Below are 25,787 nucleotides of genomic sequence, written 5' to 3' on the forward strand. Positions count from 1 at the left end.
CTTCCGGCGGGGCCGTGTGAGGGAGGCGGCGGGGCGGCGGGGCCGGGCCGTGTCGGCGGCCATGTCGGCCCTGGAGAAGCAGCTGCACCTCGGCCGCCTCCCGCCGCGGCCCCCGCTGCCCGGCGGCGGCCAGGCCGGCTCCAAGATGCGCATGGGGTACGGGGGGACGATGGGGGGCGGCTTGGGCGGCCGGGGGCGCGATGGGGGGGGGGCTGAGGGGGCGATGGAGGGGGCTGGGGGCGGGGGTGAGGGGATTTGGGGCGGGGGGCGGTGAGGCCTCGGGTTTTGGGGTAAGGAGGGGGCCTCCTGCGTCGTGAGGCTGGTTCTGGGAGCTCTTTGTGCTCACTGGGCTTAGGGGGTGTTTGGGGGGGGGGGGGGCTTTAGGGGGGCTCAGGATGCGTTTTCAGGGGTTTGGGGTGTTTTGGGGGGGCTTGGGGGGTGTTTTGGGGGGCGTTTTAGGGGTTTGGGGGGTGCTTTGAGGGGTCTTCAGGCGTGCTTTGAGGGGGCTTTTGAGGTGCTTTGGGGGAGGCTTGGGACATGGTTTGGGGGGCTTGGGGGGTGCTTTTGGGGGGGTTGAGGGTCTTGGGGGGTGCTTTGAGGTGCTTGGGAGAGCTTTAGGAAGGATTTTAGGGAGTGTTTGGGGTGTACTTTGGGGGGCTTGGGGTGTTTGCTGCTGGGGGGCTGGTGGGGGAGGGAGCTGTGTGTGTGTGTGTGTGTGTCTGGTGGGGGTGCAGCCCCTCAGAGGTGGATGTCCACGGAAGGAAGGTGAGTGATGATGTGGGGTGGGAGCCCAGCGAGCCCCCAAGCCAGCCCTATTCCTGCCCAGTTCCTGCCTGGGGAAGCCTCGAGCAGGCTTCTCCGGGCGCCTCTGTGCTGGGGAGGGTCACTGCAGCAGTGCTGGGGGGGGCTTCTTGCGGGGACTGGGACTTACGAGAGCCAGACCACGCGCCGGTGTTCCTCCCTTTTAAGGGAAAAAGTGCAAAAATACCCTCGTAGTAACTCGCTCGTACCTGCTGCTTTACCTGGCAGCAGGAGCTTGCGTGAAGCTGTCCAGTGGGTGAGCCCTGCCGAGGGTGAGTCGGTGCTTCAGGTGATGACAGTATTTCATCGGGGACAGCGCGACAGGGTAAAAAGACGGCCAGTCTTTCAAGCGGGAGTGAGAACGTCTCCTGGAAGCGTGAGAGAAGATCGGCTGGCGCCTGGCTGCGTGGACGGGAACTGTCAGGGACTGGCTGGGCAAGGACAACCTTGGCGAAAGCTTTGCTCTTTAATTAAGAGTCAGAGGGAGAAAATGCCTTGCAAATAGGATGGTTTGGAAGGGGAGTAGTAATTTCCTCTCCGGAGGGGTGAGGAGGGAGCTCGTGCTCCACGCAGGCAGCTAGGTGTGGTGAGAGGAGGATCCTTCGGAGGAATGCCGTCCTCCGGTGCGAGCCAGCCTCTGCCAGGGCCGGGTGTGTGCCGCACAGCTCCCGAGGATGCGAAGTGCTCAGCTTTGGGTTAAAAATATCCCGCAATTCCTGCTGGAAATCTTCGCCTTGGTGCGTGAAATCAGCTAACTAAAAGAAATAATGAAGAAGACAGCTACTGCGCTGGGGCTGAAAATAAATGTTTAGGTTTTTAGGGATGGGGGAGATGTCCGAATGACAGCTGCTTCTCCTCTCCTTTAAAACATAGCTGTAAAATGTTTCTTACATCGCATCCTTTATATTATTTGAGTAGATGCAGTACAATCGATGCGGTTAGACTCTGACCCGCTAACAAATGTTCATCAAATGCTCTCTTCTTTTAATTTGGATTATTTTAAAGCCGGGTGGAATGGCAGGGCTTTGAGGCTAATCCCCCCCCCCAAAAAAAATTGTGTTGAAGGATTAATCGGGAGTTAGAAGCGGTTCTGAGCGACTTTCAGGGGGGTTTCTCCCTCTCGGGAGTGCTGCCGGGGCTCTCGGTTACCCGAGGTGGAGTCGGGACACCGGGGCTCTGCTTCCCGCCGTCGTGCTGCGTGGTGGTGATGTGCACGGGTCACTGAACAAAAAATTCACCCGCCTGCGTTGCGGAGGGTCTTGCGCTCCAGAGGAGCGTGCTGAAGGCGACGTCGTGCGCGCAGGGCTGGATTTCATGCTCAATATCTGCTTGACTCCTGCTGGCTCCCTTTAAAAGGGGACTAAGCAAGCAAACCCTTACGCTCTGCAAAGCCAAACACTGAATTTTTCTGGTTCAGGTAAAGGAATGGTTCTTATTTCTTCCTCGTTTATCCTGCCTAGCTTAGCCTCACCTCCTGTGGTTATTTTGTGAAGTTTTCAGTGGAATTTGTGGCGGGTTCATGGGCTGCAAACTTCACCAGCACCCCTAATTCTTCCCTTAAAGCAGCGCGTGCAGTGATGGCGCGATAAAGAGACCCCGCGTCTCGTTGCCTGTTCAATTAAGTATTCGTACTTCGTTAATAAAGGCTTCACGCTGGCGTTAAGGCGGCCTTCGCCGGGAGGGAAATCAGTTCCCAGCTTCTCTTGCCGCCGCTGTCAGCTCCTGGCGGCGGGTGTCTGCGCGGTGAGGATAAGAAGCCAAAAATTAATTCCCTGCGACATCGGGCGATCGGCTGGCTGCTGCAGGACCTCGGAATCGGTAAGCTGGCAGATCCGGGCTGGGTTTGTTTTTTTTGTTGTTATTTTTCTTAGCGAGTGGCTTCCTGCAAAACGTTGCTGCGCTGGGGGATGCGTTTGCCACGTCGGCGCTGCTTCTGGAAATCCAGGCTCCTGATAATTTTTGGTAGGAAAGAACACAAAAGGCCGTTAAGGGAGCGGCTTAATGAGGTGCTGACGCAGCACCCCCGATGCTCGCTGCTTCACTTGCTCGTGACAGGTAAGCAGCCGGGTTCCAGGCGGCCTTAATGGATTTTGTGCTGTATGTCTGTGGGGTGTTCTTACACCTCGGTGATATTTATGCAGGTGGGAGTGCTGCTTAGTAGCAATCCCGTACGGTAATTCATGTAACGCTTCCCTCTCTTCCCAATCTTCAGAGGGTTTTCGAACGCTCTGTGTTAGAGAGGGAAATGGTTATGAAGGGAACTCTGTTTCCTATTGCTTTACGAGGCTATCAACCTCTCTTCTCCTGTTCAAATACTTTCAGAAATGTTGATGTGAAGCATGATGTTAGGGATGAGGATCAAAAATTCCCCAGTCCTTCCCCTTAGAAGCAGCTGGGAGTAGTTCGCAGTCCTCTTGCAGCTGCAGAGCACTCTTGTGGTCTTGGTTTACTCTCGAGTAAATCCCTCTACGGATGGCACGCTGTTGTGCAGGCACCGCGCATCTGGCACCAGAACGGCCTCGCACGGCGAGACTTGGAGCTTAAACGCGAAAAGGAGACGGCAAAAAGCGCGACGGACAGCGGAGAGCAGTGGTGAGGCGGAAATGCTGTGCTGACGAGGGGTTTGGGGTTGTTACAGCAGAGCAAGGCGCGTCTAGGCGCGGCTTTTAAATACGTTTCGGACGTCCCGCGTGGGTAGGGTGGCGCAGCAGGGGGCTCCAACCCTTGTCTGATAACGTGGGCTGGGTGATGGGTTGTGGTCTCGGTGCTGTAGCAGGCGCTTTGGCTCGGGCCTGTGGGCTTTCCGCCAGCAGGGCTGCACGGGGTGGAACCTGCCAAAGCGTTTTTGCGATCGCCTCCTCCCTTTTTTTTATTGCCCGGCGGTGCCGATGAGCTCACAGGTGAGGTGCGCCTGGATGGCAGCACCGCCTCCCTGCTCGCTCCTGAGCCTGCTCAGGCTGGGGGCTCAACGCTTTGCTGCCTGGAACCTTTTCTTCTCCCCTCGAGACCTGTGGCCTCTCCCGTTGATCTCATCTGATGTTCTGGGCTTTGGACAGCAGCGCAAAACTGGAAATGGGATTTCAGGAGAGGCTTTGGCACGCCTGGGAACCGGGAAGATAATTTCGTGCGCGTTTGTGGGTGATAACTTCATGCCCACATCTCAGCACGATGATTTCTCTCTTCCTAGTGGCACGACTACCTCTCAACTCAGGTTGTCTTCTACGGTTTTGCTGCGTGGCTGCTTGCATCTCGTCCGTGTCTCTGTGAATTGTTTCTACGTAACTTTAGGCGCTGGAAAATCTGTGTGTGACTTAGAGCACTGGCAGATACCCCGCGCACACCAAAATAGTCCTGTAAGATTCAAGCCTTCACGGGCAACAAAAATAGTTAACATTAGAAGATTAGTTTGAGCTTTTATCATCTCGTGTTTATAAAGCCGTTTTGTTTCTGGGCTCTTATGAATGCCTTAACGTGGAAGCAGGGCCATCAGCGTTTGTTTTCGCTTATTATCCAGCAGCACTGGCAAGCTGGTTTTTCCGCAGAGGAATGCTTCGCTTCGAATACGCCAGGCCTCAGACTGGAGTGTTGGGTTCTCTTTTATTCCCCCTAATTCTATTTTTTGTTATTCTAATCCTAACTTTAAACATGTTCTCTTTTGTCAGGCAGGCGGTGTTAAGGTGGCGCTGTGGGGTGGCTGAGAGCAAATGGGAAGGAGCAGAGGGTGGAGCAGGTGAGATTGCTTTGGGCACGTAATTTACCGCAGCGCTGCGGTGTCTCAGGCACCAGCCGTCCCCGACTTGAAGGGCAGGTTGCAGGGGTAGGTGGGATGCTTCCTTCAAAAAAAACCATCGTTTTCCACCTTCCCCTGGGATTAACGGTTTGGTGAAGAAGCTTTTCCCAGAAGTGCCGAGGACCTCTTAGCCAAAATAAATCCTTACAGCTTTTTTGTCGTGCCCTGTTAAGATCAATACGTTCCAGTAGCGTGAAACAAAACATCGCCCGCTGCCGCCTTCACGTAGGTGAGAATAGCTTTGTGTATTATTTATTTGTTGCCGTTTGCCAGTACGCTCGCTTCCTTACTGGGAAGTCTCGTTCAGGTCATCGGAGCGGCCGAAACAAACAGCGGAGCTGTGCCCACGTGGGGCTGGCTGCTGCTCTGCTCCGCCGCTGTTCATCCTAGCCCTGCCTGTGTCTGCAGGCTCCTCCCGATTTACCGTTGTATATCGGGAAATGACGCGTGGGAAGATGCAAGCAGGCACGGCGGGGCAGCAGGGAGACCGGATCCTCCCTTTGTGTGCAACGCCGGCGTTAGGATTTCAGCAAAACCACGGCCCTGGGTAGCTAAAATGGCTGCTGTGACTGCGCTTAGGCGGCTCTTGCAGCTGTACCAGGTGCACGCTTGGATTTCTTTGTATCTCACGGCACGCTGCCTCGATTTCCGCCTCCTCTCCTCTAAATTCCAGCCCCCTCCCAGCTGCACGTGCACTGCCGCCCTGATACATTCGTCTTTTAAGCGCTCTCTGGCTGCATTGCTCGACTGTGGGGAGGGAGGTGGTGCTTCCCTTTCGCTTGGGCAGCGCACGAAAACCACCCCAGTGAGAGGAGCTCACGTTCGGTTTTTTAGTGCCTGTTTATTTCAAGGAGCACATCTGCCTAATTGCCTGCACGTCTGACGGTCTTCGCTTGAGTCACCTGGTTGAAAGGGAAATAGAATCCAACTTGGATTGATAAAAACGGAGCTTACAAAACCACTCGTGAGGGGTCGAGACCCCCCTAGAAGCAGCTCCTGACAGCTGGAGCAGCCTCTGCGTGTGCATCTTATTATAAGCTCTTCATTAGCTCCCTTCTAGACCCAGCTTAATTGGAAGTTCTTCATTAGCTCCCTTCTAGACCCAGCTTAATTGGAAGTTCTTCATTAGCTCCCTTCTAGACCCAGCTTAATTGGAAGTTCTTCATTAGCTCCCTTCTAGACCCAGCTTAATCAGAGCTGAGCATCCAAATGAGATTTGGCAGTGAAGAGTTTCGCTGTTGTTTTCCAGCGTGGGAATAAAAACGATGCATGTTCTCCAGGATCTTTTAATTAGCTGGAAGGCCTTGATTGAATCTGATCTGCTTCATTTGATCGTGACACTTGTGACTAGTCTCTCCCTCTTTAATCCTTTTTTCTCCCGATTTTTCTTTAATAAAGAAACACTTTATTCAGCGCCTTATGCGGAACTTAACACGCTGTTCTTGCCAATTTTTAGTTTTTTTTTTTTCTTAAAACACAATTTGTCAGCCGTGGCAGTTCTTAAATAGCTTATATTTAATTTATTTTGGTCAGGTTCAAATATAACGCAAGGGTTAAGGATCTGTGTTCTGTAATTGATTTTAGAGTTGTAAATACGGAGTCGAGGTCAACAGGAAAAGGAACTTCTGAAAACGCTTCTCCCTGCTTGATGCAACTTTTATTTTTGTTTTAATAGCTGAAGGAAGAACCCAGTGCAGACTGGTGAGGAATTTGGTGAACCGCGTGGGCTCCTGGTGCCCTGGCAGACCGCACGGCAGAATAAAACCGGCGGCAGAGCCTGCCCAGAATTTGTTTTGGGATTCCAGGTCCCGCGTGCTGGCTGCCTGGCTTCGAGGCTAAGGCTCCTTCTCGAAAAGCTATTGTGTTGGAGCCGCTTCTGTTTTGGTCTGCCGGATGCTTTAAGAAGCGGTAATTACTTCCGACAGCTTAAATGTTTGGTCGGCAAGGTACCGCTGCGGCATAGCGAGGTGCAAAACTGCAGCTGCTGCTTGTTGGGCTTGCTGTCCCGTGGAAAGCTCCACGGCTATCCTTACCCTGTTCGGGGTTTAAATCAGAGGCCCCTTGCATTTTCCCCAGCGTTATTTGGAGGCAAGTGTTGTGATTTGAATTGGTCTGCAGCAGTTGCGTCAGAGGTGACAACGGTTTTTGACTCCCAGGTCCTTTTTGCTTTCTGCTCTAATTCCCCTGCAAGCAGGAGTTCCAGGATTTATGGGTCCCAGAGACTTCATCTCTCTGACACGGCGCTTTCTCTGGAGGTGTTAACTCTTATTAAGCTGAATTTGGAGCACTTACTAACACCACGAAATTCAACAACAGGACAAGAAGCGGAGCGGCAAGTTCCCAGGGAGCGGCTCAGCTCCGATTTCATGGGCTCCTCTTGCAACCCGTGAGTTATCCTTCATGGCTTTATCTTGGTATTAGCGTCTGACTGCCTCCTGCAGGAGAACTTCAGCAGGAGGAGGTCTGTGGAGCTTGCAGAGCTTTAGGGGTAGACCTTGCGTTGCACTTCTGCTACCAGAAATGGGCTTGGAGATGTTAAAAACAAGTCTCTGGTTTCTGCCCTTGTTTTTCTGTTTTGTTTTTATTCCCCATTCCGTTTTTTTCCCAGAAAACTGGTTCTCAGGGAGCAGGTAGATGGTGAGGAGAGGGGAATGAAGGGGCAGCAATCTTCTCTAGCAGCGCGGCTTCCTCCTGCGTTACGGTGACTGCACGAGTGCTCGCAGCAGCTGGCGGGTCATAAAATCCTAAAATCATCAGGGTTCAGAAGACCTCCAAGGTCGTCTGGTCTGACCATCCCCTTACCACCGGTGTCTGCCAGGAGAAGGAGCTGCATCGGGTCACTCAAAGGCTTCAGACTGATCCCAGGGTTTTTGGTACGGTTCCCTGTTCTCGGCGGAGTGAGGCACCGAGTCACGGGGACAGCTTGCTCTTGGCCTCGTAGGATTAGGGAATGATTTCTGTGTGGTAGCTGATTTCGGTTAGTGCTGTGCTTAACGCTGCTTCTGTCAGCCTTGAGTGCTCGGAGGTCTGCTCTTACCGGGAGAAACCACGGGATGGGTTTTGCCTTCTGTGACAGATCCTGAGCCCGATGCCATCGGGGACAACGCAAGCTACTTCCCATCGCTGTAGCATTGCTGTGCAACTGAGTTTTGGTTCTAAATATCCCAAATTCGTGCTGCTGACAACTTCTTTGATTTCTTATCTCTACGACCCGATGCTGGTGTAATGCCCTCGCGCTAGCAGCAGGCTGCTGTGTCCCCAAAATCGGTTCTCATTTGCGTGATGCTCGCTGTCCCTGCAGCAGCCCTGTTCTCGCAAGAGGAGGAATTTGTCCCGCAACCAGGAACCTTCATCCGGCGTGATAGGATCAACCAGCAGCTTCCTGTGGGAATCCTGCCTCCATTATGGGTAGGAAAAACTGCGCACAAATGTTCAGGTCTCACAATAAAAGGGGAGTTTCCGGGGAGTTCCTGCGGTTCACCAGCTCGATGAATTATGTGGGAGGGTTGCAGCCAGGTGGGTGACGATATTCACTAATCACACGCATCTATTTCGGGAGAGTCAAACCTGAAATCAGCAGTAACACGCTGTAGAAAAGCCTGAAATGCTGCATTTTAAAATAATGGTGAAATTTGTCATCATTAACTGCGCATCCTAGGAGAGGAGGAAACGCCCAAGCCGTGGGCTGCTCGCTCCATTACAGCGAGTTCTAGAAATGGTACGGAGAGAGCAGGTTAGGGGCTGGGATGGCTTCCAGGCAAGGGGGGAATCAATAAAGGTGGGCTCTCGGCTGGAAAAGCACCTGGCCAGGCGAGGGGAAATGTACTAGGGGTTTGTGCAGTCATTAATATTGTAAAGGATGGGCGAACGCCGTGCTAGCGTGGGCTTAAAAGCGAGCAAAGTTCTCCTTTTTGCTTCTAATTGACTCGTGGCACTGCTGTCACAGCTGCTGTGCAAGTAGTTTTGTGTGACAAGAGAATGGAAACTGCCCTCGGTGAGCACAGCCTGGCGCTGAGGATGCGGCCTCCGGAGATCCCCTTGGTGCTCGTCGTGAAAATCTGGAGGCAGTGTCGTAGCGGGTAACCCTCGGTTGCTGGTGACACGTTACGGAGCTGCTGCTGCCTCTCCTCATCCTGATTCTGGTGGTCCTGGATGATAAACCGTCTATTAATAACCGTAGCATCGTTAAGGCAATCATAGAGTCGTTCGGAAGTTTGGCGTTTGCAGTTTTCTGGGTCTTGATCTTCAGTGGGAGTTGTTTTTTTTTCCCTAGCAGGATGTTTTATCAGTGCTGCAGCAAATGTGGCCTCCTCTCCTTGGACACTTGGGCGCCTGTGCTCGGTTCTTCCCGATATCACAGCGGCTTGTCGTCTCTGTTCTCTTGCTCTGTTGCCTCTTGAGCTACAGCCTTCCTTGAAAGAATAAGGTGATTTTTCATCTCTTCCGCTGCCTCGGCTTCATCTCATTCTCTGAGGTGAATGTCTTCTGGGTTCGTGTAGGTGTGTGACGCCTCGTTTTATTTAACTGAAGCTTGACAAGAACAATACCGGAGTCTGGAAACCCACAGAAGCGAATTTGGAACATTCAGGGGGCTGTTGTTTTGGGTTTCGTTTTCTAGAAATACCGGGGGAAATAGGAGTTTTATTTCTACAGAACTGAGAAGCTGCTTTGTCTGTCCCTGTATTTCTTTAGGAAGCCAGGAATTCAGGGGGAACTTCCTTCAGCAGAGGAGATTTTCTTCTGTGACGGTCTCTAGCCCCCCTCGCCCGTGCCTGATTTCCATATTCCGTGCTGATCGCCTCCCCCAGAAGTCGAGGAGCAGGGGGGCTGCGGAGCGGTGCGCCGTTACTCGACCTGCGTGGTGCTGGGCTTGAATCGAGCCCGGTTGTGTCACTGCCGAAACGAAGCGCCGCTCCTTTAGCGCTAGCGAGCGAATGTCAGCCCGAGAAACAGATCTTGCATCCCCTGAGTCATCAGGAAAGCTCTTAGCGCAGAGCCTTGCGTGAGTAACGGGGGCACGGGGAGAGGGCACAGCTGCCGATGGAACCGGAAAGCGGACGGGTTTGTCAGCGGGGCGCCTCTGAGAGCCCTGACCGCGTGATGTCGGCGGAACAGGGCTGTGCTCAGCCCCATAATTCAGGGGGGATGGCGTTCCCCCGGGGCGCCGGATCGGTGGCGCTCATTTCAGGCGCGCTCGTTGCAGCGTTTTGTGACGTGCTCGTCAACGAGCTGCGGCAGCAGCGAGCTTTCGTACAGCGAGGGGATGAGCCTGCGGGTGAGGAACACCAGCTGGCGTTCTGGAGGTGTTACCGGGGGAGGCAGGCCTCGTCGGAGTGCCTCTCCTCGATGTTACTCCCTGTGCCTGCAGAGCAGGGGCAGGAAAATACCACGGGAAGGGAGGAAAACCCCCCCAGGTAGGGCATGAAAGCAGGGTGGCACTCGGCTTTCCTTGCAGCCCCGGTGCAGGTGGAAGCTGCCGTCTGCCTGAAGCCCCAGTCCCCAAATCATTCATCACCAATCGATTTTAACACGGGCACCCCCGGTGCCCACCAGCACGATTTTTGTGCCTGTGCGCTGCTCTTTCATCTGCGTTTGGCACGCGGTCTGATAGAAGAAGGAATCTCGCTTCTGGGCGCTGCCTGGGTGGCGTCAGGCATCCATCCAGGAGTCTCCGGCGACCGCGATGTGCTTGGCCAGATTTTTCCTTTCCTTTCCTTTTATTTTTTTTCTGATAAAGGAGCTTTTCTGCACGTGGTAGGTTCTGACTTCTAAAGGAATTACAGAAATTAACCTGGGAATAAGTGCAAAGCCTGGAGCAAACCGAAGCCTGGAAGCCCGTACTTCCAAGGCAGAGCTGTCAGCATCTGTTACGCGGTCTTGTCATTACAGTTCGTAATTTAAAATACAAGTTTCTTTAAAGATCCTGCTTTTGGGGCAGTTTGACTTTGTTTGAACGATATCCCTTCCAAAAACCAGGGGGGATTTCTAGGGAACGTTGTACTCTCGTGGCAAGTACTAATTTTGTCTTTAATCAGCTGCTTAATTGTTTATATCCTCGCTAGTCTGGCAGTAACCTGCAGCATACAGCTGCCGCCCTGCTTTTCACAGCTAGGGTGTCAAGGTGACTTCTGAGAGGGGAAGCGCTTTTTTTATCGTTGTTTTTATTGTGATTCATGGGCTGAGTCGTAAATTCAGGATGGCTTCCTGCGCTCCAGGCACTGGAGTGCTCCCAGCCCTGTCAGCAGCAGGGGCTGGAGAAGGACCGTGACATACAAAGGTACCTCTGGCTTTGAAGGCTGCGATCTGTGGGTTGTTGCAAACCGGGAGGTTGTAGGGGGACAGCAGCTCTACATGGCCCTGTTCTTTTTTTCTTTTCCCTTGACTTAGGTCCCTGTAGTCTAACTGGCCCTCGTTCAGTCTTCCCTGGCATCGCGTTATGGGGAAAGCGTTCTCCTCATTGTGTCTTCATTAGTTTTCCTGAGCATTTTTGGGATCTCCTCAATAGGAACAACAATTAGGGAAAAAAAAAGATGGATTTCCATACTGACTATGAAATCATTCATATCGTAAGAATTTCACTTATGTATCGTTTGCTTCTAGTTCTGCGCTGTTCTATAACACTGGTGTATTCTCTTCAGTGGATGCCGTGACCCCTGCATGCCAATCTAAATGAAAGACTTACCAAAATATCTTCTTTCTTTTTTTTTTTCTTGCAGCCCTGGAAGAAAGCGTGATTTCTCCCCAGTGCTTTGGAGCCAGTACTTTGAGTCTATGGAGGACGTTGTGGTAGAAAATGAAACTGGCAAGGATATATCCTTTTTCCCAGATTGAGATTTTCATAATGACTGTGGCAGTGTCGTGTCTTTTGAGTGTATTGGGGTTCTCTTAATCTTTTCCACGTTATTTCTTCTCATCTTCCTTTGTTTATCCATCTGTTTATTATTATTATTATGAATTTATTAACGACAGGTAGTTAACTGGCAGTCAGTGAGCTCTACGTTCAGGATCAGCATCAGCAGGGCAAAACCAGGCCCCAACACTGAACGTCTACACGTTAATAAATACCTACAAATTTCCCAAGGCCCTCTACAACTGATCCCAGGGAGTTGTGTTCCTTTATGCGTGCACAAACGGACAAGCACAGTCATGCGCGCCCCCGAGAAGCGTGGGTTGCTACTTGTTGCACCCCAAATTAAAGCCCGCAAGCTGGTGTGCAGATGGGGAGGCTTCTCCCTCTGGCCCAGGCAGAGGTGGCGGTGCCAGCAGGGGGACTTCTGGCTGCATCAGACCAGGTTTTGACTATTGCTCTCCGAGATTTCTGCCCCCTTCACAAATATTCATGCTGCTTTTATGCTTCTCTTCAAGCACGCTCCTTTTTGCAAGTCTTCCAGTTACTGATCAGTGCAGCTGATGTCTGTAATCCTCTTTAACGTGCTCAGTTTGAGGCAAAGGCCATCGGTTGGCTTTGGGTGTGCCATTCACTGGTTGCCTGTACCCGTTAGCTCTGACAAAAAGTGCTTTGAGAGGTACTTCCAGGTCTTCTGACCTAACTGCAAAATGAAAACGTTTTTGTCTGTGGTTAAATAACGCAACCCTGTAATTTAATAGCTGTTTATTTTTTATGCGTGCATATCCCAGCTTGCTGGAGGCTGTTAAGAAAACCAAATTTCCAAGCTATTTCAGCCCCAATATCAGTGATAGTTACTTCTTCCTTGCCAATAGCATGTGCTGCTTTAAAATGAGGAAAATTCGCTGCCCTTGGTTTCTTCACCTTGTCATTATTTTGTGTTCTCATTAATCGTGCCAACTGATGCTATGACTTCGTCCCGATGTGCACCTTGCCTACGTTCCTTGTGAAGTGCTGCACACACCCCTGAGGCTTTATAAATAATAAAAAGGATAATGGACCTATTTGGGTAGGTGATAAACAGAAATCTTAAGGGCACTCCAGTATTCAGCAGAACCACGACGAACTGCTTGGTCAGTAACCTCAGCTAGCGTGGTGAGGTTTAGGGGAGCACTTTTGTCCACCCCAAGAACGGCAGAAGGAGGTAGGAGCGACTTGTCTGATCTGTTGGTCGCAGTTTGGGGCACTAAATGCAAATCTCACGACTCCCAGATCTGTGCCTTTCCCTAAGTGACAGTGCTTTTCGTGATAGTTGAACCGATTTTTTCTGTGCCTAAATAAATACTGTAAGGGGATGTCAGCTACCATACTGAAGCTTCTTTACCAGTTTATATTCCAGGTAGTAGTTATACTGCCCTAAGAATCTTTTTTACTGGCTTACCTGACATTTTTTTTTTTTGATATAACAGGAAAATATGCCAAATCAAAACTACCTGCTCCATAGCACGTGCTGGTAATGGTTTGTTTTTCTCTCAGTTCAAATCTCTGTTGCACGAGGAAGAAAAAGGTTGCTGGCAGGAGATGTGTAGGTTATAGAGGAGAAGACCTGGGCAGTAGGAAAAGAACTCTTTAACTGTACAAAATTTAGCTTGTTTTACGCTTGCACGTACCCATTGCTCAGAGGCAGAAATGAGCCCTTGTGTACGCAAGGGTGGAAACAAAGCACTCTTGGGTATTGCAGACTCCAAACTACATTCGGGTAAGTAACATCAGATAACCCTATAAAATGTCCTTAACTGTTCATACACTTTTCGAATTTACAAAAGTGGATCGGAGGGACCTGTCTTACTGCTCCTACACGGCGGAGGCCATTCTGCTCTTTCCTGGGCTGTATTTACCGTAAGTAAGCTGCTGACTTATACAAGTATATATGCATGCTAATGTAGTCCTCGAAGCATGGAAGGCAGCCGGTCATTCAGCTGTGTTAAGCATGAGGAAAATGAATTCAGAAAACCGTGTCTTATAATCTCTTGGTATGTACCTGACTCAAGTCGTCTGTGTATTAAACAGGTAAAACATAGTAAAGGGTTATCTTGTAGGCTTTAATTATCAACAGTGGCCAAAACTTCCACACAGCACTTCATTAAAGTGTTAAAAACAACAACAACAAAGTGTTTAAAAACAAACAAAAAAAAGAGGTAAGGAAGAAAAACTTTTGAAGGATTGCAGGTAAAGTAAAATCGCTTGCAGCACTTGATTTCTATTTGGGACCTTTTATAATCCGGGGACTGAGCTATGTAGCACTCTTAACAGAAGGGTGGTATAGGACAACTTCCATGGAAGTGTGACTGGACAGATGAAGTGTCTACATCTCCTCTGTGCCTCTGGCTGTGTCATATTTATCTTTTTGCTCCTCAGTGGGCTTTAAGGAGACCTTCAGACGGGTAACAAGAAGGAACACTTCACAAGAGTTCGTACCAACTGCTCTTGAATTCCCATGGTGACTACTACTGAGCAATCCTGATGGTGTAACCCATGGATAAACCACCTTCATCGCAGAACAGCTTGGGTTGGAGGGGACCTTAAAGACCACCTAGTTCCAACCCCCTGCCATGGGCAGGGATGCCACCCACTTGATCAGGTTGCCCAGGGCCTTGTCCAACCTGGTCTTGGGGCATCCACAACCTCTCTGGGCAACCTGTGCCAGTGCCTCACCACCCTCTGAGTGAAGAATTTCCTACTAGCCTCTGATCTAAATCTCCCCTCTTTTAATTTAAAGCCATTCCCCTCTTATTCCCGGTAGCAAAACCGATACCAGTTTCGTATTTAAAAATCTCAAGCTTGCTGGATTTGGTGGAGTGATTGCGGTTATAATACTGTGCTTCATAGTTCCTGGCTTTTTAATTTGCTGTTGACAGCTAACAAAGATAACACAGAAGATTCACGTAGATTTGTGCCTCGCACCTGCCTGCGCATCTGGAGAAAGCCACTGCCACAATTAGCTTGTGCTTTTATGTGGCTGTTATTAAATTGTAGCCTGTGCATGCTTTGAAAAGCAGCTTTGTCCCAAGCAGACGTGGAATCAGAGAATGGATTGGGTTGGAAGGGGCCCTCAAGCCCCCCTAATTCCACCCCCCTGCCCTGGGCAGGGCCCCCAGCCCCACCCAGCCTGGCCTTGGGCACCGCCAGGGCTGGGGCACCCCCAGCTCCTCTGGGCAGCCTGGGCCAGGGCCTCAGCGCCCTCAGAGGGAAGAATTTCTTCCCAACGCCTCCCCGAAGCCTCCCCCCTGCCAGGCTCCAGCCGGTGCCCCTCGTCCTGTCCCCCCAGCCCTGACCAAGAGTCCCTCCCCAGCTTTCCTGCCCCCCCTGCAGGCCCTGGCAGGCCGCTGGCAGCTCTCCCCGGGGCCTTCTCTTCCCCAACATCTTTGTGGCCTTCTGGCCTCGTCGTAATAGTCAAGTTAAATGAACGAGACCTTAAACAATCTTTAAAATACCAAACAAACTAAAGCAAAACCAACCAGAAACAAAAGAAAAAGAATAATTTCTCCAGTTAGGAAGCGTTGAATGTAACCATCTAATAATAGCCTGCAGAGGGAGGGAGCTGCTTTCTTCTGTTTATTGGCCTGCTAAATTCCTGGGTGATGTGCTTGTGCTCTTCTTGCCCAAACTATTTCTGTTTGGTTAAAACTCAGAGTACTGGAAGGTTTCCCATTCTGTCACATCATGTTGACGGCCCTCTTTCCTTGCTCTCCGATGACAGTGGGTTGATTTTTAGCAGTAGTCTGTTCATCTGACTAGGTAAATTACTGCTTAGGTGCATAAGCACCTTGTGAAGTGAGGTTTCAGGGTGACTTTTGGGGTCTAAAATATTAACTTGTGGATTCAGAGGTTGCTGGGAAAGCAACTGCTTCAGTCACCGAGGAGTTGAACAGCTGAACAAACAAAATATGAGGACTTGAGGACTGGTTAGCTTTTGGATCTCTGCCTGTTATGTAGGTGGTTTATTAACAGTCCCTCAACAAATTCTCCCAACCCTGCAGGGTCATTATTTAAATCATCAATGATTCCTTAACACAAAAGTCTTCCTTTCAACAGAGAAAGCTGTTTAATCACTGCGATGCCTGAAATAACTTATGCAAATTGAGCTGTCAGGGACAAATAGAGGCATCATCCTATGGCAGCTTTGCCTTACTTTAAAAAGATTCCTCGCTTCTTCCCTCCCAACCTCTTTGGACTAATCGATTTTGTACGTTCCAGCTTTACTGTAAAATTCCATTCTTTAAGAGCAAATTGAATATGTGCTGCGAAGCAGCTGCTTCGTCTTCATGTCTGCTGTGTATAGCTGAGGCTAATTTTGGAACACGTTGGGCTTGGGGAAGGGGGGCATTGCTTCAGCAGCTGTAATCCCACTGCTGTGTTTCAGAGGTGCTACAGAGCTTGAATTCCTTATTGGTTAGGAAGCACACGTAATGTCTTAACACACAGTGAAATAAACGTCCTTGGAGACGGCGTGAACAATGGTAGAAAGGATGGAGCTTTGGTTAATTAAGGGTAGTTTATATGGAATAGTCTTTGTGGGACCCGAACCTCCAGGTTCAGCCCCTTCGTTGGCAGTGGAGGGTTTTGTCACGCCATCCTAGCCTTTGCTGTCGTTTCAGGGAGTGCTTAATGTTGCTAATCCTGTTGTAGGTGAGGTGTGGCGCTTTGCAAATTACGTTGTCTTTGTCCCTTCTTGCAGTCTGCAATCATTAGCAGGATTCAGTGTAGGATTGTGGCTTTAGATCTCCGGGGCCATGGTAAGTATAACAATTTTCAAATCACATAAGCGCATTGCATGCTCTCTTTTTTTAAAGGAGATGTAACGAATCCCTCCCCAAATGGCTGAGGAATCGTCCTTAAGGCATCCTTATTTTTATTCAAAGACAGGGATGGGAAAGTGGTTTGTAGAGCTCTGCAGCCACCTGACCCCATCCGTTAACAGCTGAGACTCCCTGCGCATTTATGCGGGGCAGTGGTGGACTTGTTCCTTCCTACCTGTTGGCTGCAACCCCCTCCTCTATATTTTGATAACCTAAAGGTGTTTTTTCCTGTTAGAAATAAGGTGTGTGGTTCAGTTTTAAGATACGTTGCAAATATGGAACAGTCATGGGGAGCGTTTCCTACCCTGGAGATATAATGTGATAAAGTACCAAACGTTTTTATTAATTCTGGGTTTCTTAATTATTCATGTTAACTGAGGTAGGCTCCTTCTTCGTAACTGTGCCAAAAAGCTTTGTCCATTTGCTGCTCGAAGTCCTCAGGGGTCTGAAGGTTTTCAGCTTAAGCGATCTTAACTTTTTTGTTCTTTCAGGAGAAACAAAAGTTAGGAATCCTGAAGATCTGTCTGCAGAGACGATGTCAAAGTAAGGCAGCTTTATGTGCTCCCCTCGGTATTTCGCTTTTCACACATCTATTTTTGTTTCTTGATTGAACTTCTGGAGGGCACACAACCCTCATTCAAGGGAGCCAGAAGAATAGTTTCATTTCACATGATTCTGGCAGCTAACACTTCTTTTCCTTCCATTTTAGGACGGTTTTAAAATTTATTGTGAAAAAATTATCAGCTCTTTCAGCTGAGTCATATTCCAAAGTGGACTTGTTCTCTAGGCCCCATCAGTTTTAAACCCAAATTAAAGATCAGCGACTTCGTTGTAGCAAACACTGAACCTGTAATACTCAATGACGCTTGCCAGAGACTTCCGAAGAGAAGGGAGAAAGCTTTCCTCAGGCATAATTTGGGCATTTTAGCTTGAAAACACCAGTTTGGCGGTTCTTCCGCTCTTTTAGTGAGCGTTCAGACTGCATCTGCATTGGGCTGGCAGCATCCCCAAAGAGTGGGTCAAGGACTGAGACTCGGGCACGGAGGGAGTTGCTTTTACAAATTGTCCTGACCTGCTTTGGGATGCAAATCCTCTTCTGGACAAGCTGCGTGAGCAGCAAATAGCTACGTACGTCCCATTATGTCCACATTTAATACAAAGAGGCTCTTTCCTATGACTACAGTTAAATCACGAAGGATTTTGTAACCTTCGTATGAACAAATCTACCGGATTTGTTGTGGGGAGGCCATGTGTGAAATGTATTCTGACTTCCATTGTCTACCTTATTGCTGCTGCTTGCAGCTTGTCAGGTCCTGATCCGTCAGCGTCCTGAAGAGGTGCTGTATGAAATAATTGGGATTTTTAAATCTGCGGCAGCACTGCTACGGGGGAAAACAGGTTGCCTTTTGTTTTTAAACCTCGTTCTCCTCTTAGCAATGATTTTGAAAGTTACTCCTCATTAGCCTTTAAATGGGAGCCTTAAATTATAGCGAGTTTTCATCTTTTATTAAATCCTCCAATCATTTTCTCTTTGACAGAACAAACAAGCTAGCTTTTCTTTTGACTCGCTTTCTGTTTACAAGATGCAATGCTGCTCAGGTCTTCAGTTCCTCTGAATTGGAAAGACAATTTTGGCAACACTGAATCTGTCTTAAAAATACTGTGCTCTTCACTAGGTTTCAGTCTTTAGCCATGCTGTTGTTTTGTGGGTTTTTTTTGTGTGTGAATTGTGCCAGCCAACATTCTCATACTGCAGCGACAGCTTCAGTTTAAAGTAGGTGCTGTACGGAAGAGAAGGGGAAATCTCTGCTTGCCTTGTAGTAACTATGCTCCCGAGTCAATCTTTGCTTGTGTTCAGTGCTTCTTTGCCGTGGTTGGTAGGGCTTGGTTATTTTTTTCTATTTAATTGCAAAAGGTTTCTCCTTTCAGAACTGTGAACTTTTTAGTCTACACTTCCATGTGAGAGAATGTGACGCTTTCCTCACCTTTTATTTAAAACTCCCACCGTCTAACGCCAATGTAAAATGTTTGCTTAAGGGATTAAAAAAAAAAAAAGCACTTTCTGATTATAAAAAAGGGAAATGACACACTTGTTCAGTGAAGTGTTGGCTTAAATGATTTCCTTTATTGGTGCCTAAATGAAACTGAACAGTGATAAGGGAATAAACTTGTCTCAACAATCTGTGGGTTAAACAAGCATGCGGAGGCTATTTGGAGCCAGACGTCTGTCTTGGATCTGTACGTCCTCCTCCCATTGTCCAGAACGGTTTCAGAAACGTATGAACGTAGAGGTGCTGACCATGGTTTTTATCTTCGTTTGGCAGAGACGTTGGAAACGTGGTCGAAGCTCTGTACGGGGACCTCCCTCCCCCCATCATGCTTATTGGGCACAGCATGGGTGGCGCCATTGCGGTGCACACGGCGGTCGCAAACTTGGTGCCAAGTTTACTGGGTCTGTGCATGATAGACGTTGTGGAAGGTAAGCGTCAGCATGGTTCTTCCTTCCATGCTCATCTTTTCCTCTTATCCCCAAATCCCTGAAAACAGGAGGTTTTGCCCACTTAAATCTACGCTAATTCCATCCTCTTAACACAAATTACCTACGTAAAATAGTCTTTGCTGCAGGACCCCTCCTTTCACTCCTCCCAGGTGGGATCTCTGTTTGCTCGTCATTTGGTTGTAACACTTTGTTGTTAGCAGGGAGGAGGGCTGCTTTTTTATTTAGTGCACGGTGCTGATGTGTGGTTACTGCTTTTTCCTACTCTCTGAATGCCCTACCTGTTCAAATATTAATTCTCTGCTGGGGGAGCAGGTACAGCTGTAGGCTTAGAGTACTAGGCTGTATTTTCCTTAACTGCATTAAATCCCCTTTGAGCCCCAGCTCTCTCTGAGGGTACTCCCTGGTAGCCAGTTCTGTATAGATGGGCACGATAATTATTCCACCACATGCCATAAAGTGAAAATTCTTGTTTTTAGGTACGGCCATGGATGCACTGAACAGCATGCAGAACTTCTTACGGAGCCGTCCCAAAACATTCAAGTCGCTCGAGAACGCAATTGAGTGGAGGTAAGGTGTGAGCTTATGTAGTCTCAAAATCTCTTGCCATTTTTGCTTGACTCCTAAAAGGCACAAACTTTACGTAACGTGTCAGTTTTCCTCCTCACACTCTCGCTTCCCCAGCTATACAAAAATAGGGGGAGTAGCAGATTCTCCAGAGGGCCCTGGGCAGGAGGGCGAGGTGGGCTGGGAGAAACCTCGTGGGGTGCAGCAAGGAGAGGTGCAGAGTCCTGGCTGTTGGGGGCAGCAACCCCAGCCCCAGGCGGTGCTGGGGGCACCCGGAGGGACAGCAGCAGGGCAGGAAAGGCCCTGAGGGCCTGGTGGGCACCGAGCTGCTGGAAGCCAGGTGGTTTGGGTAAAATTATCTGTTTTTGCATCTGTTTCTGGGCCTGCTAGTCACTGATGCATTCAGTAACTGTTTCTGCCTTTCTTCACTTTTTTTTCTAGCGTTAAAAGCGGACAAATAAGAAATCTCGAATCTGCTAGAGTTTCTATGGTCGGTCAAGTCAAACAGTAGGTTGCTTTTTGATATTTTTTTCCTAAAAGCTCTGAAAGTCTTCCTATCTGTTTTGCAATACCATCCCTACGGAGCATAAATGTTCTTGAACTTGATTTTTTTTTTTTTTCTAGCAAATACAAATTTCTTCGTTTCATTTGATCACAGTCGATACCCACAGCAGCACTAAATCATAGTCATGGCACTTGGAGGGAACCTGCCCAGAATTTCAGTAGGGCAGAATCCACAAAGAGCTAAATTATTAAAAACAATAATAATATATATATGGGGGGGGGGAGTAATACAGTTATTTTTATATATATATATATATATATATATGCATATGTATAAACTGCTGCTGGTTGTGTATTCTTTGTCTGCCTTTCTGCACACGTTAAGGACATAAGCGTTAGTCTAATGTCTCTTCAGAAACGTTGGCCTACATTGGGTTGGCCTTCTGGGTATGGCGCCTTTCACTTCCTTTTAAAAATCGTTTAATTCTGCTTTTCAGGAGTGGGCTGAGGTGGGTTTGGGGGATCAGAGTGATCTGCCTGTGCCAGTAATCCGTGACATACCTGGAACCTTTACAAGGGTCTCTTAATACCCTGCTCAGAAGAGGTGGTGTTGCTTTTTTGACCACTTCTGTCCCTTTTAAATAGCTGTTTGCATTTCTATTTGCACAGGGATGCATGTGCTGCAGGGGCACTTGGTGACTATCTTTCATCCCCAGCTCTTTTTAAACTGGTGGGGGGATTTTTCTCAGCCAGTGTTTGAGAAATTGCTGACCGCTTCAGGTTTAAAACATGCTTTTCTTTTGGTTTTGGAAGGGGAATCAGTTCCTGGCTTTATTTTCACAGGTGCGAGGGAGCTGCTAGTCCTGAATGTCCTAAAGCCATAGTGGAGGGCATTATTGAAGAAGAGGAGGAGGAGGAAGAGGATGATGAAGGGGGTGGCTCTGTCAACAAAAGGAAGAAGGAAGATGACACAGAGGTAGGGAGTTTCTCGCTGTGTTTCAGCTTGTGTTTGCATGGTGCTCCCCTGCAAGAAAAGTAGCCGATAGTCATCCAAATATAAATATATTTGGATGTAAATATCTATATATTTATATAAAAATATTACTCTGATATAAATGAGAGTAATTCCCTTGGAAAACTTATATTGGGACTCTCGTTTTTCTTCTTGGTCTCATTCCACTGATTCCATCCTGGGTTGTCACTTAGAAGTGTGTGTTTGGTTTCCTTTCCTCAGATGCGCTCAGATTTAGTGCATACGATCTGAACTGGGGCTTTAAGTCGTGAATGAGGACTGCTCTCCTCTGAGCCTTCATGGTATTTTTGCTCAGTTGCGACCTAAGAATGAAAAATTCCTTAAGGAAAATCATTGCAGCCTGCTTAGCCCCTCCTATTTCTGTGTCACCTACCTTGTTGAGAGGCAAATCTGAAGGCACAGGCAGTGCACGAGCTATTTGTGCCAGTGAAAAACAGAAAATTAAGTTCCCTGAAAACTCCAGTCTTCTCTCAATCTGTAGGTGTAGCTCCTGCTGACTTTCTTGCTCCCTTTTTGTGTACTTCGGTTGTGATTTGGAGAGGAAATAAGGAGCAAGAAGAACTGTCTGCTGGGAGCGTGTAATCCACCAGAGGGAGCCAGTATTTTTAGATGCGTTTCCAGGTGACGGAGTTTTATTTCAGCTGTTTTACTGATCACTAATGCAGAGCTCTCTTTCCTCCCTCCAGACAAAGAAGGAGCACTTATACACGTGGCGAATTGAACTGGCGAAAACAGAGAAGTACTGGGATGGCTGGTTCAGGGGGTTATCTAACCTCTTCCTAAGCTGTCCAACTCCAAAGCTTTTGCTTTTAGCTGGTACGTGTCTTGTTTCAATTCACTGGTGTCCCACTTGTGTTTTAGAAAACAAGGTCAGCATTTGGCTAATGGTTTTGTCTGAGAATAGTGGACCTGTTTTCTCCACCCTGGCTTTTCTCTGTATCATGAAATATCGTAAACCAGTCCATTTGAACTGTGCAGATCTGGAATTAGTTCAGAGCCTCTAGGATCAAGATAGCTTCTGCTAATACGGTATTTTCCTACAAATGCGGGCATGACTTTCACCTGAAAGTCAGCTTATCAATATTCTGCAGCCAGCTGTGGGCCCTTTTTGTATCATGGTAGGAAACGCAACGCATAACCAAGACATACTTCCTTTTAAGTTGTAGAAAGGATGTGTTCTTACACTTTTGGCTGGGGTTTTTTCCTGCCACTTCACTCTCTTGAGGTGCAGCAGTGAAACACCCTAGCGAATGTCAAAGCTGATGTTTGGTTCACGTTTTTTTTTATGCCAAATATCTCTTTCAAAACGCCTAGTAAAGATCTGCTTAGGCAGCCATATTCTCCCTGGCTCTTCTCCAATACATCTGTTTATTTGATTGTAGGTGTTGACAGGCTGGATAAAGATCTAACAATTGGACAGATGCAAGGTAAATATTTGATATCGTTACTGTAACGCTCTTTTTGGATGATAGCTTGTTGCTGTGGGTACACGAACAAGAGAGCTGGAATGGCCTCTTACCAGGTACAGATTGTACCAAAACAAATGGGCATTAAAGGCTTAGTGAATCCCAAAGTATTCCTTAGCTGCATGATTGTAGGAAAAGCAGAGAATTTGAGAAGGGGAAGGTTGAATTAGAAGCCACAAAGGGCTTTTCACCGTGCTTTTTGTTCAGTCTAGTGTTTGATGTCTCCAGCAATGGGGCTGCCACACTTCTCTTGACGAATCAGGCTGGTGTTCTCTGTGGATTTCTTTTTTGTTTTTTTTTTTTCCCCCTTTCTAGTGACATTCTCGATGTTCCTAGCTTAGAACACTTGGGACCACCCAAAAATGTCACGTTTCCCGGTGTTTCTAGCTGCATCTCCATGAATGTATTTTTTTTTTTCTGCCCCAATTTTCATGGGGCAGAAGAAACTGGTCCCAATTTTCATAGATTTCCATGTCAATTGATACTGGAATGTAGTATTGGGCAACAGGATAAACATCACGTTAGGGTAGATCTGATAAGTTTCAACTGAAAGGTTAGTTTAACCTGTGTCGAGAACCTCTAAGAAGTTTGGCTTTATCTCCTGGGAACCTGCTCTAGTTACGCCTGGGGAAGATGAATTAAGCGTCCAGTTCCTGCATTTTGTTGAAACTGGCTGCTGTGCGTATTGTACAGTTTCCCTTAGACTCTGCCTTCCCTGCTCCTACTTCACCAGATGCACACAGCGAGGTTTATAAAGAATACAGTGATCCTAATAAGAGGAGTTCATAAATTCACAGCCCTTTTGAGGGTTCAGTGTCTGTTTCCTGTATACACGAGAATTACTTGCCTAAACCATTGCTGTTAGAAAGCAGGGCCACTTAAAAAGCAGCTCCAACGATGACTCTCTTGGTCTGCAGGGAAGTTTCAGATGCAAGTCCTTCCACAGTGCGGCCATGCAGTCCATGAAGATGCTCCAGACAAGGTGAGCTCCACGCGTGTGGTGTGCTGAACGCATCGTGGTCTTCGCAGCTTAAATACAAAAGGCGTCCTTGCTTCCTGCGAAGCAGAGATTTATACTGCAAGAACCTTTTGGGCATGATACCATAACTGTGTGTGTGTGTTTTGTTTTTTTTTTGGCAAAACAGCTTGGATTTAGTCACATTTCTTAAGCTGGTTGGAAAGCCTGATGTTAGATGAGATGCAGAGCTTGGCCAGGTCGTAGATGGAACTGTCAGGCTGGCGGTGACAGAGCTAACTGTTCCCATATGGGGCGCGGATCAGTTTTAACCTCCTGTCTTCCCTCACGAAGCTTTCCGCTCGTCCTAGCTTTTGGAGTCGGTCTGTTTGGCTGAGCCGGGCGGCTCAGATTTTCCAAATGGTTTCCAAATGTTGCTGAAGCAGTTTACAGACTGACAGAGCAGGGCCGCTTCTGTGATGCTGAAGTTCCTGTCCCGATAGCGGTAGGAATGTGGAGCAGCCAGGGGAGCCTGTGGTCAGAAACAGAGCTGGTTTTAAAGCCTGTTCTACACTGACCGCTGTGAATACCAAACTCAGTCTGTCAGTGCTTCTCTTTACCAATCCAAAATAAATATTTTCATCTAAATGCTTGCTCTTTTTAATATGGCTTCTAAGTGGTATTAATAGTGTCAGGACACCGATTTATCCTTTATAGGAATAACGTATGTAGTGATTTCACCTGACCTTTTTTTTTTTCACGTGCTAAACTTAAGAGGTTGTTTTTTTTTGATGTGGTGGTTTTTGTTTGTTTTATTTTAGAATTCCTGAAATTTTTTGTCAGTTCTTGATTGTGTGATCAGTTTTAGAGTAAAGGTAGAAGTGTGGATGCACGCATCTCCTCCTTTTAGACCTGAGCCTGTTATACCGAGCTCTTAGTTTTAAAGGAGCAAGCTTGATTCAGCAGGAGGGTCCTACAGCCACGTGCTGCAGTTGGAGCTGCTGCAGCCTTTGCGAACTGCCTGGATTTCTTGTTGACTTCGCACCCCTTTGAATTCTGACCGGTTTTTCCTTCCCTCAGGTTGCTGAAGCTGTTGCGACGTTCCTGATCCGTCACAGGTTTACAGAGCCCATCGGTGGATTCCAGTGGTAAGGTTCTGTACTCCAAGGCTGTGCAGTCCTCGGGCAGAGCTCTTGCTCCTGTGACTTTCAGTGTGGGAGGTAGCTCGGAGTTTCAGCATAATGCTGAAACCGCATGTAAACAAACAGGCGCTGAATCGCAGCCAGTAATTATTTGACGCCTGTGTTCTCTGTAAACTTTTCGGGTATTCACTTGTGTTAATGAAACCTCCTTCCTTGGAGGGAAGGAGGGAGGCAGATCTTACCTAGCTGACTCCTTTCTTTATAGCCTGCCAGCAGGCAAAATTACAAGCTTTGTGGCATTCAGAGTAAACAGGTTTTTATTTAAATAGTCAAGGCACCGTGCCCTGGAAGCAGCTTGTACCACGCTGCTTTGGCCAGGAAATGCTGGTGAGGTGAGGCAGGTAGAGCTGCGTGCTTCGCTTTGCAGGCTTTTGATAATTACCTCCTGTCTTTTCTTATCACGGTGAACTACAGAAGCCAGCCCTCTGGCATTAGCCATGCAGCAATGAGTGGGTTGTGATTGATAAAGTTGCTTTGAAAACTCAGAAAATCTTAGCTACGATATCATAAAGGTAATAATTAAACCAGTGCTTGGGCCACGCTCGCAGAAGGTACTAAACTGTTTCGAGATCATCCTTCAGGTTTCAGTGAGCAGTCCTGAAAAGTCGCCCTGCTTTTAGCTAAGAATTCTTCAACAGAAGCTATAAGCTTCAAAATTTAATACTGTAGGACCGGCAATACGAGACAGGTATTGCCGAATGATTTCCCTTTCTCTTTCCCCTTTATCCTGTGCCTTTAGGGATGGAGCAGTCGAAATGTAGGGCTGCGGGCTGCGTATTTTAACTTCAATGAAAGGAAATGGTGTAGGGTGATGTATAAATGATGAGGGTGAGAAGACCAAAGGGCTTCTGCGTTGTATTTGGCAAGCCGTGCTGTCTGTGAGTCTTTGAAGGCACTACTCTCTTCCTTCTGCTCCTAACGGTTGTAGCAATGGCAGCTTGGAGGCAGTGAGGTGGCTTGCTGGCCATCGGCAGCAATATATTCAGGTTTGGTGCTTCTCACTATCACGTAGCTTACAAGTTACTGCTGAGTGCATCAGTGTTGATTTTACACGCTAGGCTCCTTTTGGCTGTGTTTTACTTTGGGTAATCTACTAAATTTAGAGCGCCGCAGAGCCAAATATCTTCAGGGAGCACCTTGATTTTTTTAACGTGTAACCTTTTTTTCCCCTCTCCTTCTTTCCCTCCTAGTGTGTTTCCTGCTTGTTAATACCCTGGTGTTCTCCAGCGCGGAGTCATGTTGTAAATAAACTGCACCAGAGGCCAC

General features: G+C 48.2%; 1 protein-coding gene across 2 annotated transcripts; it reads left to right on the top strand.

The window, feature by feature from the left end:
* On the top strand, positions 1-25,787 carry PPME1 (protein phosphatase methylesterase 1). 2 transcript variants are annotated; one of them, XM_035570400.2, is made up of 14 exons: positions 1-156; positions 11,308-11,401; positions 13,245-13,337; positions 16,177-16,234; positions 16,789-16,840; positions 18,622-18,776; positions 19,274-19,364; positions 19,803-19,868; positions 20,709-20,841; positions 21,585-21,714; positions 22,281-22,325; positions 23,282-23,346; positions 24,400-24,467; positions 25,712-25,787. In XM_035570400.2, the coding sequence occupies exons 1-14, from the start codon at positions 62-64 to the stop codon at positions 25,728-25,730; spliced, it is 1,164 nt and encodes a 387-aa protein (XP_035426293.1). In that variant the 5' UTR covers positions 1-61; the 3' UTR covers positions 25,731-25,787. The 2 variants fall into 2 exon arrangements, with proteins under 2 accessions (XP_035426293.1, XP_035426294.1); XM_035570401.2 differs by lacking the exon at positions 1-156 and adding an exon at positions 9,289-9,593.

The sequence above is a fragment of the Cygnus atratus genome, chromosome 1, assembly GCF_013377495.2.
Source record: "Cygnus atratus isolate AKBS03 ecotype Queensland, Australia chromosome 1, CAtr_DNAZoo_HiC_assembly, whole genome shotgun sequence".
NCBI lineage: Eukaryota > Metazoa > Chordata > Aves > Anseriformes > Anatidae > Cygnus > Cygnus atratus.